The sequence below is a fragment of the Venturia canescens genome, chromosome 9, assembly GCF_019457755.1.
Source record: "Venturia canescens isolate UGA chromosome 9, ASM1945775v1, whole genome shotgun sequence".
Taxonomy (NCBI): domain Eukaryota; kingdom Metazoa; phylum Arthropoda; class Insecta; order Hymenoptera; family Ichneumonidae; genus Venturia; species Venturia canescens.
In genome coordinates, this window is record NC_057429.1 from 15045605 (window position 1) to 15062910 (window position 17306).

Below are 17306 nucleotides of genomic sequence, written 5' to 3' on the forward strand. Positions count from 1 at the left end.
AATTTTTGTGAAAAATCATTGGCTACAGTATTTCCTCGATGACCGAAATCTCAGCAGAATTTAGCCCGCTGTGATCCAATTGTAAACGTGAAAAGAGCAAATTTATAGCTTGATGAGCTTTTCTTTACTGTCTCAATCTTTTTCTCGCTCGATCGTTAATTGCGCGAGCTTTACAATCGCTTTTGCGAATAAGAAACTCGCGGTTCGTGAGAGTGAGGATCACTCACACTCGTCGAGTGTTCACGTACATTCGTAGTTGTGTTGATCTTTATATATATATATATACGAGTGTACACACCGCCTGTGACTGTGGTATGGAAGCGAGGCCACGGGACCGGACCTATTACGAGCGATTACACCGCTATTAGTTACCTACCGGGTGTTCCGAGCTCCACGGCAAAGGGAGTATATAAAGAACGCGACGAAGAGAAGCAAAAACGTGAAGGAGTATGAAGCGAGGGACGAGACAGAGAAAAAGGGCTTCAATATCGCGTGGGGAAAGGAAAACTTGGAGCGACGTGATGAAAAAGTTGGAAGCTGCGAAGACTGCGCTCGCGATCGGTTCTCGTCCCCTCATTTCCAGAGGATTTTATTTGACTGGCGACGACAAGGTCAGCGATGTTTTTTTTTTTCAATTAAAAAATGTAGAGACAAAAATTCTTTATGGTTCGAGGTAAAATCACACATAATTATGATTTTCTTCGTTAAATTCGGGCTAATTCGACATGCTCGCGAAGCATTGTTCCTCGAAAGGCTTAAGAACGGAAAAAATATGAGTCACGAAACGTGGAGCCGTAATCTGAAAGTGTCCGATAAGAGAAACTACCACGCATTAAATATTATCAGCGTCCTTGGATCCTAAAGAGCCTTTTCAAGCAGGACCGACGTCGCGCCTCTGTCCCTATCTAGTCTAGACACGGGGATAAGACGGAGGAGAGAGAGAGAAAGAATGGAGAAGGAGAATGAGAGAGATGCGAAGTGAGCGAGACGCCGCTGCGCTCACCTGACAAGCAGCATCAGTGATACAGATGCGCTCGTAAAAAATCTGTCTCCGCTTCGGTCCTTTATCAAAGATGGAATTTCATTCCACTTCGATGTATTTAAACGGGATTTTTTTCGAAAATTCTCATTAAAATATTGTACACAGCTCTAAATTAATGGATTTCAGTGACCGAAAAACGAGAGTCCTTAAAGAAAAAAAACACTCGAAATTGACGCTACATTCGTATTTTTCAAGCCTGACAACTCACCGAGTAAAAACGTCTGGGTAATGAGTCCTGGAGAAAGCTTTTTCTAGTTCTTCGAGTTGAAAGCTTGTGAAGGTCGTCCGATATCTTCGTTGCTTTCTCTTAGGAGCAAAGTCATCAGCCTCGGCCTCACTTTCAGGACTCGTTGGGGCAGCCCTAGGGTGCGAGCCCTCGTCCTCGGGTCTAACATCCTCGGTCGAGATACCCATTTGATTGGTTTGATTCGATTGATGAATCGCTTGTTGTTGATGATGTTGAGCAGGCTGGTGAGCTTGATGGCACACCTGAGTTATGCTCGAGCTGCTCGTACTGCTTGCAGGACTCGTCTGCGAGACGGCCTCGGTGCTGCCTCGCCCAGAATTATCTGTAAACAAGCGAAAAAACTCCGTTCTTATTCAACATTGAAAAATTCTAATCAATTTACATTTTAAAGCTCTTCCAAAAAATGTATTCACTTGAAATCGAATCGATTAATGTCAAAATGAAACGTTTGCTCCGAAATTTCTGTTATTTCGCATAAACTTATTTCGGTCGATTTATCTATGGGAGAGGCAAACGCTTGGTTTCGAATCCGCTCGAAGAATAATTATTAATTGGATTCCCCACAAACATATGCCGGAAAAGCAATGCGGTATATAATTTCCGGTTGACGCGGATGAATTCTCGGGCCAATTCTCCAAGAGAATAGGAGCTCGCGCGTTAATACCTTAACTATTTCAAAAGCGGGAGTTTCCGAACCGAGATTCGGGATTTCCTAACCACTCGTCACTTCCTGGAGGCGGTTGAAAAATAAATCTGATAAATATTTAGCAAGTATCCTTCGACAATGAATAATCAACAGTCGTTTCAAACTTCATGAAATCAATCTTATGGAATTATCTTATAATTGGAATTGATTTTATAACGAGACTTTTCAGGGGTAAAAATTCCTTAGAAATCGATTGCGATCGTTGAAAAAATTGAAAAATCAAGTTTTATTCCAAAAAAATGGCCAGTACGTTTTGTCATATTGCCACGGTTCCTATAAATGTATCTTCAAATCGAGCACTCGCCCAAATCTGATTTGATTACGAAATTTAATATTCTCGCAGGAATAATAACTGATGGCGGATCGATGATGAAAACGAATGAAATAAAGAATTTATATCACATCAGGTTGGATCGAGTAAATTACGCATAATCGATAGTAATTCGCCACAGCGCTCATTCCGAGAGCTTATTCACATAGCCCATAGTGCAAAAGGGAACGAACGATAAAATATATGCGAGAGTCTCTACCCACTCATTCCTTTCACCGACCTTGCTGGGGCTCTCGCGTTAATGATTCTTGCGAGTAGTCTCACTCTCTCTCTCTCCCTCTTTCGCATCGTCCGATCCGACACCTCGGCACGTTTGATGCCAGAATTATACACGTACATACAACACAACAGATGTACAGCGTTCAATGTGGCTGTTGCATTGCCCGTTACACGGCAATTTCGAATGCCAGATCTCGCGAACTAGCTCGTACAACAAAATATTCTCCTTTTTTCTGTTCAATTCGATTCCATGATCGTTCGATCGTTCCTTCGATCGACACCGCAATGAAGAGGATTTTTTTATTCGAACCCTCCAAGCAGCTGTTTTCATGTGAAAATATAAATAATAATAAGAAAAAGCCAAGGGAACTGGGTGAATATTAAATTCTCGTCATTTCCGGTAACGAGTTACGCGAATAAATCGATTCTGAATGATCGTATCGAACGATCAGGAACAATCATCCGTTGCTGCTCACGCGCTTCGCTCCAACGTTATGGGCGCGCGAGGCTCCATTATTTTTATGGACTCGACGACAGGCGTTTTCATAGAGAAAATACTCGCCTAATAAATAGTTATCAGTGCTCGTCGTATGCTCGTCGGATTAGTTACGATCGAAAGTTATTCGAGCAAAACTTTTTGCCTTTGTCACACTCAACGGGAGGATCGACGCGGCAATCCTTTGTTTTTTTGTCAAAAAAATTCAATGGTCGTCGTCTAACCGAGGGACATAAAAATTCAGTTGAAAAACACACGGTTCACGCGAAATAGTGTTGGAGGAATTGCGGTCTCGGAAGGCCCCGTGCACTTGCGTAGTTTAATCGTACGAGCAATAATAGCAGCAGACAATTAATTACGAATTTGTCGGCGCGGTTGCACGCCGCTAACGAAGTATATTTATATTCATGAAGTCACGATCCAGAAATAAGCAACAGCACAAATAACAAGGAGCTTGTGTTTATTTTCATCGTTTTTCTATTCCGCTACACATATTTTTTTTTTCTCTCTTTTTCTTCAAAAGTCCATATAAGTTTATCCACGAAGCCGTATACTGTATCGTGGAATAATTAAATTATTTTCTTAATGAAGATGTATCGAAAGTGCGCGATTACACTTCCAAGAATTCCTCGTTCAGCGTGTATCGAGGAGAAAAAAGTGCATAAATGATAATGAAAAAGGAACAAGGGAAGCTCACCTTTCGAAGGGTGCTTTTGTCGATTACTAACGAGTAGTAGCGCTCGCTCGCTCGCTGCTCCTTCTCCCCGCGGCCAGCAGAGCAGCTCGATCCGTTCTCTCGCAGACGCGGCAACTTTTTAATCGACTCGATTTATCGGAAATGAGCTTATAATGCACAGCCTGGTAGCCCGGGCGTAATGCCAACGATAATGCTCGATAGCAAGGATTTTTTATTTATTTCATACACGCCGCGCGATCGAATATCCTACAGTTCGCTTCACTTCTATAAGCTTTCATTTATTATATGGTGTACTACGTATATACACACAGGTGAGGAGTGCGTAAAACGCGAAAAAGAGCTCCGTGGTAGCTCTCAACACACTGTAATGGCATTAAATGGTACCTGCGTCTCGAGGTGCCTCTTGAAGCTCCCCTTTGCCTTCATCTCCGTATTCCCTGCTCGCCTATACAGACAAGCATCTTTCTCGTATATAGATAGAGAGAAGCGGACCTGAATGCCGGCATCGCAAAACACGTCTCGTTCGTTATTAACTGAAAATTACCGAAACCGAAATCTAATTCGCGTAAACACCGTAATTTCACGGGAGCGCAGCTTCAAAAGGGCTCACCCCGAAGGTTTCTCTCTCTAGATACATAACCCCCGTCGTGCGTGTGTATGCGTGAGGATCTAAAGATTGCATTGGCTCGCGATCGTTTCCCGGGTTCTTTCACCTCCTTCATTTGGCACAGATCCTCGCTCGAGTCACGATCGCGATATTATTCCGGGGCTGCGAGATCGTTGGAAAACTGTCGAAAAATCAATTCTCCCAAGCTCTTGGTTCAGGCTCGGAATTATAATATTTTCGGAAGAATTATGATTTTTTTTGCTAGGATCATTAAACTTGACACGGGTCGTTTTGTTATTTCGGAACGATCAAAGTTGGAGTTACATTTTGCTGCTTATTCGTGAGGCTTCGATTCTTCGAAATTTGTAATTTAAGTTCGAACGTTACTCTCCGAACGAGAGACTCGTGTGACCTCTTTAGTTAGCACAGATTTCGATCTCCATTGTTAAACGGAAAATAATCTGAACCCCAACATCATTCTCGTTCTTTCTCTCTCGCACTATCGCTCGTTTTGCTCGCGTATAGCGAGTGCAATTACGTAGATCATAAAATTTTTCTTGGATCAATTAAATCCTGTACTACTCAACATTACGAGGAGCATTATAATTTCACACTTTTTATCAATCGTTCGATAATTCTAGGCAAAAATGTTCTCACAGCGTTTAATTATTGTTTGTCGGAACGGATGATAGACCAAACAAATTATAATATATTTCCAACGATCATTGCAGTCGATTGGCATTGCAGTGATTGCGGCTGACGAAGAAATGATTTCCACGGGGACTAAAAATGAGAAAATTTTCGTTCGTATTTCCATCGTTTTTCGAGAGCGTTCGATCCCTCCAAATGAGCTCCTTCGATCGAGCTACTAATATCTGGGCACGCGGTTGGCTCGACTTTATGACGGCCCGGAGTTTTATAATGCCCCTTAACTCAGTGCACACTGGCACACGCGAGTGGAATTTACGAGCACGTTAATTAACGCAGTGTAATAAACTAATTAGCCAACTCATTGGGGTCGGTTAAATGTACATATATTATTGCTACAGACTTGCGTGGCCATGCAGCATGTAAAATGAGCGGCAAATAACCTGCGTAACCGGTCAATCATTGGCTGTCCACATGGTGAGCGATCGAGATGAAAAAAGCGTTGAAAAAGTCGAAGGAATATCTCCGAGTTGTGAAAAAATCGTTCTCCCTTTGCGAGCCGCAGTCCACGGGGATTTCCATCGAGGCGTTTCCCACATCGCCGCGGGGCCATAAAAATTCGCCCCGAATCGACAATGCTAACGCCTCGATACTGATTTACGGTTCAACGAATCTTCGAGGAACATTGAAAAATTTCAAGTCGTACAGATTCGTTGGAGATTAATTTTATTGACAAGTCAGATAGAGTTCCATTCGCGATAAAACGTTCCATACATTCGAGATATATGTGCGCGCGTACTTGTCCGTATATGCATAATATATCGCGGCTGAGTGAACGAACAGGGCACTTTCCCGTGAATCATACTTGCAAATTCGCAGGCGTACTGCAACAGGCTAATAGACGCATCAATGCATCCTGTGACAAGTCGTACAGAGAGAAGGCGAGCGCGGGACCGAGTGCCGTTCCGCGGCGGTGTCTTACGATCCTGAGATTCGATATCGTTGCTGATGCATGCAGCTTAACTGTAGCCGCAGTTCCCTGCACACGCTTACGGACGCATGAATACATAAATATACATAAATGACAGGAATTCTGATCATAGCGACGAATTGGCTCGGGAGAGAGAGACCAATTACGAATTATCAAGAATTCTCTTAGTCGGACGCCGCGCTGTTCGCCGGACCGTCAGCATCATCACGAGCGAGATTATTGGCGAAGCGCGCGCGGCGAGATACAAGCGAGCCGATAACGCCGAAATATTTACCTCTTTACCTTATAAACCATCCGCATCCTTTATATCTATATGCGAGAAGATGATTTATGTGAGATAATATCAACATCCGAGTCGCAGGACGTAAAGAAGATTCATTTACTCCTCAATGATGAAACTTAGCCTCTCTTTATCCCCCGAGCTTTCGTACCGTGCGCCAATTACATTACGCTGCATGTGTGTATATAAGTACGGATAAATATATGTCGCTTCCGGTATACGCAAATGTTCCGTTTACACGTGCCGCGGTACATGGAACTGTACACGATACAAGCTCCGCCTTTATCGCTCGATTTACAACGTACTTATTGTACATTTTTTATATCTCGTCTGGATCGAAAGTCGAAGAGGGAGAGAGAGAGAGAGAGAGAGAGAAAAGTGCGTCTTGCCTTTTGTCGTGCGAATGTACGACTTCTGAGATACGATGAATTTTCGTTTAATATTCATGAATCGAAAGATGAATTGCTATTATCGTAAGTGCATGGCTCTGTAATTATTATCTGGAGTTTTGAAAAAACATCCTTTTCTGTTTTAATTCAACAGGATACGAGCAGAAAAAGTGTTATTGATTTCGTCGAATTTATGCGCGTGGGTGTAGAAATATATTGGATGATTGCTAGGATTTGAGTGGAGTTTTGGCCTCGCCTCGAAGGTGTTGACTCGTAGACGCGACACTGGTGCAATTGCACGCATGAAAATTTGAAAAAACAGGTTTTCTCAATTCCTTTCTTCTTCAATTTGGCCATTTTTCTGTAAGACAACTTGATTTTTCAATTATTTAAATGATCGTGATCGATTATTAAGGAATTGTTACTCCTGAAAAGTCTCGTTGTAAGATTGATTCCATTTATTCATGGATGAAATAAAAGAAAAGTCCAATTGCAAGTTTGCACCGGTGTGGTGTCCTACGGGTTAAACATTTAAGGTCCACACGGCACTTTTGGTTCCTTCGACATACGTTGACACCCACCGAGTCTTTATTTTTGCATTTATTTCGATCGGATTCGCTTCACTAACGATCCGGTTCAATCCTTTCAGAGAATTTTTCGATACTCAAGACTTTCGTGATGTTTTTGTTCCCGGCAAATGCTCTGCTTCCATCGCGGACTTAATTTCTAGGGGAGAAATGATTCTGCGTTTGATTCAGTTATGAAACAGTGAAAAGCTACGGGACGGTGGAATCAGCTGGACAGCAAAGGACACGAGATTCGAGAATTAATTATTATTGGGAGCGTTATGTGTATCGCCGCTCGCCGTATGCGTCCGGGACTAGAGAAATTTGGATTTTTTATTCCTCACTGGCAATCAATCGAGCGACGGGGAAAGTTGCTGATTATTTTGAATCGGCACGTTTTTGTACGCGTGTATATATGTAGATGGATACAGTGTGTCACGAGGTGCGAGCGAAACGAGGCAAGAACGAGAATGGTCATGGACCGCAGCATCGATACTTCTGCGTGTCGTTATTTTTGCTTCTCGCGTTCTCTCTCTCTCTCTGTTCTTTCTTATCGCACACTGTACATACATATGTATAAAGTAGCGTATTTATAAGTGGTACGAGATTGGAATCGGTGCTGGAACAGTCGGTCGGTGGGTTCGTTAATTACAAATCTACTGTCAACGCGCGTAACGTTCAATTAGAAAGCTAATGGATCAGATTTCGCGCTCGCCAACCGACGCGCGCGTCTCTAACCATCTTTCTATAACTATACAAATACCGCCGCGGAGAGAGAAAAGCGATTCCAGTACCACTGAAAAAAGTCGAATAAATCTCAATCACAAATCTCAAGATCCACCGAGCGGAATCTCGTCTCCAAGGCGGGGGGAAGAAAAACATGAAAAAATTCGATTCCGAAGTATTCGTTTCTCGGGATCTTGACATCGAGTATTATTTTTTATCAAAAACATGAAATTTATTGCTTTTAGCCATTTTACTAGATTTTTTATGCGAGCAAGACCACTCTGCGAGTCAATTCCTCGCTTTTTGTCAGCTCATCTCGTCGTGCCTCGACGCAAGGACGCTAAAAGCCATGATTTTTTACGTCGCTCTCGGGAGCTCGTTGAGAATTTTCGTGCTTAACGTACCTCCAGGCACTCAAAACAGAGAGAAAATTGTTTCTAGTTTTCCGAGTTGTTTAAATTTCCCAGAAAACTTGAGTTCTTCCATATGAAAAAATAGAGATGGTCGTCCATCGGATATGGCGAAGTCGATTGATCAGCGACGAGGCACGAAGGTCTATAGAGACAAGACAATTTGCGTATGAAAACAGCGAGCATGTCACGACGTTCGGAGCGAGCGAGATTCCCGCGGATTCGCGAAATCGGCTCTCGGTCTCTATTTTCGTAGCGCTCTCCCCGCGGATTCCGTTCTCTCTTTCACCGGGGATCGACGGCGAGCAAGAACCTTTTGATAATTATGTTGTAAGGATCGGCGTGTGTTAACGGCGATAGCGGTGCGTGTAGACGAACACATATAGGCGCGCGCAAAAGGTGGCTGTAATATTACGTGGGGGCCTGACGCGTTCTCGCGTCCCTCTGCCTCGTTCCGCGAGCTTGAGCACTCGACGCATCGATGCGAGGGCCCCGACATCGTTAGACGCAGCCTCCGGTCCCCGGGAAATCTCGAATGTGCACGCAGATGCGGGAGAGGGGGGGAGAGAGAAAAGGAAATGGAGAAGAGAGTTAATGCAAGTATAACTTTATTCAGGCGCTCGAGAGTGGGAGTGAGAAAGCGTTGAACGCACTCCATCGAAGGCTCTTTCTCTCGTGCCCCTTCCAGTGTCTTCCTCGATGTATTTATGAGGCATCCCGATAGTCGCGTTAATAACAAGGAAGCCGCATCGAAGATATCCTTGAAATCGATTGTTAAACTCTTCGCCCGCGCGTGTGTGTGTGTGTGTGATTCGAGGGTGAGAGCGGGTTTAATATATGAGAAACGATTCGCAAAGTGCAATCGGTGCGCGGATGGCATTTCTGATTATTTACGATCATAGCCCCATTGTTCGCACTATATTATGTACGGATACGTTTTTATATGCTGTACATAGGCTCTACACGTAAATCATTGTTACTCCGGAAGACGAACGCTGCTACGAAATGCGGGGAGCATCGATTATTCGGATGCGGGGCTCGTTAAAAATTCTTCGGGTTTGTTTCCGACGCCGAGTGTGCATTTGGCGGCTTTCTTTTTTTTAGCCTGCTTTTCACAACGAATGCTTCGATTAAACGGACCTGAAATTCCACGATTTTGTATAATTCGTTTAATAAAGTTGCGAGCCGAAAATATTCGGAGAGATTCCAGCATGAAATTTGATGAAAAATTAGCATCAGAAGTACACTCTCCCCAGCGTTATTCTCAGATCGAATGCTGCAGTTTCGCCGATGAATAACGCGCAGTGAGGAGAACGGAAAATCGGATAATGTCGCAATGCCATTTATACGGTATCATAAGGACGTAAAATAATAAGAAAGAGAGACCGAAGAGAAAAGTTTAAAGAAGTAAAAGAGAATAAGAGGAGAGGCGATGCAATCGGAGATTTATTCACGCTAGCGTAAGATTTATTTCCATCTCGCAGAGTTGTTATGCCGACGTGCTTTGCGGAGAAGAGATCCGAGCCGACAAGAGGTGAGCATTTACCATTTACCATTCATACTTCGAAGCACACACACACACACGCGCGCGCGCGCGCGTGTGTGTCGTTGATCGGGCAATTCAGCTTTATATGAGCTCGCACACTCGTAGCTTTCGACGTACGTTTATGCATACACGCGCTCATAAATGTGCTCGAAGCCACAGGCTAGACAAGAGAAGCGAGAGAGAGAGACGCGAAAAAAGATGGACGATATGGGAGGTTGGGGTAGATTAATCCCGACATTGTCCGGTAGCTAACAGGTTCGGTCACGGTGTGTATGCGTAAGCGGTTTAATTACCGGGCACCGCCGCGACTCGCACAGCCAAACCGAAGGCAGAAAACCGGCGAGCCTGTTCCTAAGATCGCGGTTAACGATTTCTATCGTTCGATCGGTTTCGCGCGAGAAAGAGCAGGCCGAGAGAGAGAGTGAGAGAAAGGGGGAGCGAGAGCTCTCCGTGTATACGAGAGATCATGCTGGTCATCCCGTAAATCCAATCATAAATCGCCCCTGGGCGATGCAACCGCGCGTCTCGTGTATATACATGTATTTATACGCCGGGATATATCGCGCGGTATGTGAGAACTTTTTTGCTCATTCGTATTTGTACGAGCTCGGGCGCAGCCTCACCCGGGGACTGATCGTAATGCCTCCTCTTAGATGCGAGACTAAATCTCACTCGATGAGGAAACGTCTCGCGAATTTACTTGGATAACTGGACAATGGACCGCGATCAAAGTTGACAATTAATTGGATCGATTGAGGTAGATCATGCCTGTAGGATCGTATTTTATGGGTTTCCAAATTGGGTTGATTTTTACTCCCTCATTAAGATCTAATCACTTTTTATCAATGTCAGAGTTAATTATTCGAAATTGTAAATACATTTTTTCAACTCATTTATTCACGAATGAAATTACAAGCCATTCATTCATCGGAGATCCATCACTGACCGAACCCCAAATTTTATTCGTCTCTGCCGAAAATACTATAGTTTTTTTGTGTAAAAAACGCATTAGAGAGCGCAAAGGGAAAACATAACGGAAAGGGGATCAAGAAAAAATTATTATCAAAAAGACAAAAGGCTATGACAGAAATGGACCAAGCCAAGAATAAACGAAATGCCGAAATAAGCAAATGTGACGAGTGCCCATTACCAATTTCATTTAATCTTTAACGTTAATGTATCTTTATCACCAGTAAGACAATCGTCTCGAATTTTTTTCCAGACCTTCATTGTTATTGTGTACGTTTTTCATAAACTTCGTAAGAAGCGTTCATTCGTCGTATGGAAAGGTAAACGATTTTTTACACATGTCCCTGCGTAGCCCTGTGTATTTGTCTTCATATATTTAAACACGTTTGTCTCAATACCCAATGAGACGAACCCTTGAAAATTTGCTACGCGTGTCAGTCGACTACGCATTTAAACTCTGTGCATCAAATTTCAAGATTTTCTCAAGAAAATCGTCTCGTGCATAAACTACCTTAAGCGAGATGTGTTTGTTTAACATTGTTTGCGCTCATATCCATTCGGTTTATTCGAATTTGATGTTTAATTGTTTACCCAGCACCGTTGGTTAATGAGTAAAATAATTGCAGTTGCGCCTCAATTATCAGCTACTTTTTATTAGCTTTTTATGCAAATACATGCGCCGGAGCAGCGTGCTTTTTCAAACGTCGTTTTTTTGTCCCGGAGATGCAATTTTTCCGTGCGCTTATGATTGATCGGAAATTCCATTAGACGGTATACTTAATAGCTCGATTACATCGAGTATTTATACGAACGGAATAATTTAGTGGGAATAATATCATTACGTTTCGTGAATAGTGTATCACACGGAAAAATATGCATTAACTGCTTTTTTAACGTTCGTGTCCAATAATGTTTTCGAGTTTTAATGTGGCGTTGATTGATTCGATCGAGCTGATAATTTCATAATGAGCCTTTCAAGGAAAATCTGCGTATGCGCACACGCGTTTATCGTGCGATATGCAAGCTGCTCCGATGGCATTTTAATCAGAGGAAACACTCATTTTTCAACGATTTATTATTGATGTTTATGTTGTCGAATGAAAAGTTACGAGAGAGTTTTGCGTACGATCGAACACCCCGAGCTCTCCGCTCACTCGTGCAGCCACATCGTTTCACGATCGGTCAAAGTTAATCAAGCTATAAGATCCTGTGTACATGCGAATTAGACACATCTCTCGTAGACAAGGATAATTGGTGATTTCCGAGAATACAGATAGACATTTTTCCTCGCTCTGGCGCGGGCTACGCAACAATAACGAATGAGAGAAGCGTTTGCTACTGTACGAGATTTCCTCGGTTAGTTTATAGACTCTGATATCGCAGCCAATCGTGATTGCAATAAATTGATGGTTGGATCGCGCGGTGGGCTCCTCGGGAGCATGGAGACCGAGCAGCGAGCGCGAGAGATTGAGATAGCGCTGAGCGCGTACGCCGAGTGAATGCACACGCAGCGGTTTAAGTGCACCACCGTGTGTGTTTTATCGTCGTATATTATCGTATTGGTAAAGCACACGTTTCGATTAATCAGATAATAAATACGAAATTAAAGAATCGCGTATGAGCCGGCGAACGAAACATAATCGCACTCGCGACGATTGATGAATTTCATTGGAGCCGAGTCGCGGCCCGCGTCAACATGTGTCAATTCGTTAATCGATTGTTTCGATTACGGAAGAAGCAATGACGCGTGCAATCTCCCCAGGCGCTGAAACAATTAAGAGCAACGTCGAGAACGCCTTGACAGTTCGTGACTGGAAAATTAATCACGACGATCCACACACACGATACTCGATCGAGGCGGAGTCGAAAATCAGAGAGATGAGCGATCGATGGGTGAGCGCGTCGAAAGAAAACCTCGCGATTCATCGACTTTTTCCAACTTGTTCAAATCCTGCGTGGATTTCAATACACGTACGTATACATCGTGTTCCCAGCACCGACGTCGCTCATCTTCGGTACAAACTAACGAAGCGCACAATCACGCAATCATTAGCAACGCGATTGAAGTTATGAAAAACGAGATACGTTGGATTACCATTTTTTGATGTATTCACGCGTCGAGGAAAAACCGCGAGTTCTGACGAAATCACGTTTAATTTCAACGAAATTACGTAATCCTTACTTTTTTCATTCCCTCGTAATTGAGTTAAATTGGTAAATTGAGCAATTATCTAAATTCATTCACAAGAGTAGTATAATCAATTCGAGGAAATTTTATTTACTCCTTAAACAATTCGTATCAGTGCTAGAATCATCGTTGACTGGATTCAACGATACTGACCTTTCGACAGTCGGCTACGTTACTGCATCTGACACAAGCCGCCACTTACAGGCGCTGAAAAATATCTAATTTGCAATACGCCGCATTACCGGAAGCCAGAAAAGGCAGAGAAGCGTTCGATGCCGCTTCAAGGATATTCGTCCTCGTGATAATTCCGAGAACAATTAGTGGTCGCGAGACGCGACGACGCAGGGGAGAGGAAGATCCAGTGAGTTTTCCAGCGAGAAAACCTGCGCCAGGACGCGGTGCACGGGTGGATTCGCTTTTTGCAGTGGCGAGGTTCGCGTCTCTTCATGCATTTGTAACTCGACTCGTGGCACTGTCCACGACGTACGGATACACGGAGAAAAAAGCAGGTACAGCGTTTATATATACATTTAGGAAAGTGAAAACGCGCGAGTGTTCGTACGTCGACGATAACAATTACCTTCAGCGCTCATAATTATCCGCAATGTCGCGTCTAATTACTAAATTGAATCACGAGCAGGGAATTCTTTTTCTCGACTGTTTTATCGTACCGCAAATAGAAATATACTGGCCAACGAATCCGTGCTCACGAGTCTTACGTGCTTCAACAAAACAGTAAAACTCAATGGGAAAAAAAATGACAAATGCATCTGGTATCTTCGAAGCTTCGATAAAACGTGACTGATTATTTAATATTGGTGATACACGCTTCGTGGAACTTGGCGGATACATTGTAGACTCGAGAACTCGTAATTGAACGTTGGAAAATTCATTTTTCAATAATCCCTGTCAGTTAGAATAATAATAAGACAGAGAGAGAGAGAGAGAGAGAGAGAAAGAGAAGCAGAGGTCTGGGTAATTGCGTTCTGTGACGTGGGCAGCGAGTATACCTGTATCGTTATTAACATGCCATAAAGAGCATAGATTATACACGCTAATCACTAATCGTCTAATCAGCAATCATTGTTCTTTCTTCGTAACCAGGCAATATAGAGTCGTGTAATCATGCGACTGGCTTCGATATACGTGTGGACTCTGTCTGTATAGCGACGTACAGACGCGAGTGTGGCTTCCTCAAAAGTATACATTCCCTGCTCCTCTCGGAGGCATGAATCTCCAAAAAATTTGAGCGTTTCCCCCGCACGATGCGGAATGTAATTATGAAACATTATGACCGTGCCTCGGCCGCCCCCTGTAATTAAATTTAATAACGATGGAAAAAAGCATATGGGAAGCACATAGAAAAACTTGGTCGAACGAAAAAATCCCATCAATTCTCTCAAACGAGAATGCTAGCGAGCCTCGGTAAGGAGACTGCTTTTTATTTATCCTCGCGCTCCGTAACTCCTCGACGTGAGGCTCATCAGCTCTGATCAATAATAAATTAATAACAAGCGCAAAAAACGTGCGATAACTGATCGTCATACCGACGCGGATTAACGACGATTGCATTTGATGTTTCTGGAATCATTCAATACGAATCTTCCTTTTATATAACTCCGAGATTCGACGACGGTTATTATTGATCGAGCACGCACTGTTCCCTCGACAAATAATCCACAAGGTTTATCTGCGACGTTCTATACTTTATTTTATCCAAAAAGATATAATAAAATTTGTAACACAAATAAATTGAAGAAACGTGGTGGAAGTAGCTCTATTTCTCAAGATGGTTTTCTCCACCAGAGACTGTGTGAATCGTCCGTGTGTGTGCGTCTTGGCCCAGCGATTCCACTACTTCAATAAGTGAGACAGACGCAGGGAATGAGAGAGCGAAAAAAGACGATGAGAAAAGCACAGCAAGTTTGAAGCAGCAGCATCGCGGCTTCTTGATTAATGGCGGGTAATTACACTTTTTGCCGGTCTTGGTAATTGTTAATAATTGATCGTAATCATTATGCCTTTTTAATCGCATTAGAGAGCCGGGCGTGCTATTCTACCAGTTCTTAATACCGTACATCATACAAACGCATGTGCTCGTACGTCTGTATATTAATACATCGCTGGTTTCGTCGTCCTGAATGCAGCGGCTGGATTGCGCAATGGAAAAATAGCTTCTCGCGTGTTTCTACACCCATATACGTATCGGATGATGAGCAGTGACACGGGAGATGAGGAAAGGATGTGGGAGCAGCGACTTCGAGCGGTTGCCAGCTCGGGGCTGCTCCCGGGGAGATGAAACCGGAAGTCAGTTCTTTTGGCCATTCAGCCGTGTGCTGAACTCCCGCTTTTGCGAGGGACGACTAATTTTCTTGGAGTATTTAGCGCGTGGGAGTTTTTTCAATCGAAAATTCGGATCGCGTCTCGCCAGCAACGCGGTTTTTCTCAGGGGGAACAGCACGTGGTAATTTTCGAGGAAAAAAATGGCTCGATTCGGTAGCGGGCTTATTAAAAACAAAATGAAAACAGAGCAGACGGAGCACACTCAAAATGTGCTCGCTTTGCATATAATTGCGAGAAAGGGCGATCCTCGCGGTGTAATCGAGAAATTACAATCGCGAGAGATCGTCTCTCGCCCCGACCAGCTGTTTTTTTTCGGAAAGAATTCGCTCGCAAAGAGGATCTGGGTGAAGGAGAGGCTGGAGGACGGAGTCTCGGAGTAGCATTATCTCCGAAATCGTCGAGGAGGGAATACAAGTCAGGGAGCTGTTGAGCCGCGATGTCTGAAATTAAGGATCGCACTTTTTTCTCTCCTTTTGATTTCGATGTTGCAATTTTTTAAAATCCTCCTTCATCGTCTTTCGGACCGACGGCTTTTCGCTTCCGAAGACTCAATCCGCCGCGTGGTGTGCGCGCGAGTGCATGCTCGCATATCCAGAGAGCGAGCTCCTCGCACACGAAAATCGAGCTCCTCATACATTATGAAAATCACGATTGAGCTCACACGTTAACCATCGACGTGGTTGCTCGTGAGCTATTTCAAAACGTTCAATTCCGATGGAAACATCTGCTCGTGCGATCCGGAGCCCGAAAAATTTTAATCTGCTCCTCCGGATCGTCCAACCTTTCGAACGAGAGTGCCACAGGAGCTAATAACTCCCTTATCGCATTTATCGCCCTTACCAAAACCAAACAAAACTTCCTCGCCGCATTCGCTGCAGTATCGCCTCAGATTAATTCGCCGCAATTCCTCCGAGTCACCAGTTCGTTTGCTCAACAATAAGCAACGAAAAATAGTGGAACAAAAAATGAGTGAATAGTATACAGCTGAGAGATACACGTAAGTAGAATTCGCCGGCAGCATGTTACGTTGGCTGCCCCATTGTTTCGCCTTTCCAACGGAATCATAATTAAGGAGATCGAGAGATAGGTAGACCAACCGAGTGGCCGCTTCGTTCTATCTGTGTGAATACACACGTCGACATGGAGAGTCTCACGTGCCCTCGCAGGAGCGTTCATCGTCGCAAGTTCTCCACCGACGAATTCCATCTCTTTTCATCTCCCGTTTTCAATGCTCGCCCTCTCCCGCCCTCCCGTCAAGTCAAGTCTCGCTATAGATAAAGCCACATTTCAGTAATTCCCCATAGCAATAGGCGTACCTATGTGCACCATGATTCTGCAGGTATATTACCGAAATGCACAGTCTTTCCTGGGGCAGTTTCGAGCACCAATTATTATTCAATTTCCGTAACTGTATACTCAATCTTAACTCGAATGTCACAAGCGTTTTTCACTCTGTACAGTGTTTTCTTTGCAGAAGGGGAACACACAAAGTTGAAAATAAAAAGGAAACGGCGGCGTAACCCTTCTGCCTTCGCTGCTCCCCGTTCTGACAACTTAGTTCGTGGCCTTTCGCGCGCCGCACGCCTCCGGGGCAATTGCTCGTTCGCGGGACCGGAGCACAATTAAAGCCCATTAGCCGACGGATCCTGGCGTGACTGCGACATTGCGCGCACGGCCAATTTTCATCGTAGATCCCGTAACCGACACCCTTGACATTCTTTATACGTATATACATAGTTTTGTACGTGTACGTCTAACCCCAGCGCTCCTGCTTCTCTCCACAATTCACTCGCGGACTAATCTTTGTCATGAGCTCTTCTAACGACTACTCTGATTGAGTGTAGTCTGTATAAATGTGCCAAAAGGGGGGAAAAAACGATCTTTAGCAGATTCGCGAGTTAGTCA

The 17306-nt window shown here is 43.9% G+C and overlaps 1 protein-coding gene across 1 annotated transcript in view; it reads right to left on the reverse strand.

The window, feature by feature from the left end:
- Nucleotides 1-17306, reverse strand: part of LOC122416040 (homeobox protein aristaless-like) — a 93188-nt gene that overhangs the window by 21226 nt on the left and 54656 nt on the right. Inside the window, exon 2 of the mRNA XM_043428706.1 lies at nt 1251-1611. Within this exon, the coding sequence (XP_043284641.1) occupies nt 1251-1611 (361 nt within the window). The remainder of the gene's footprint in view (nt 1-1250; nt 1612-17306) is intronic.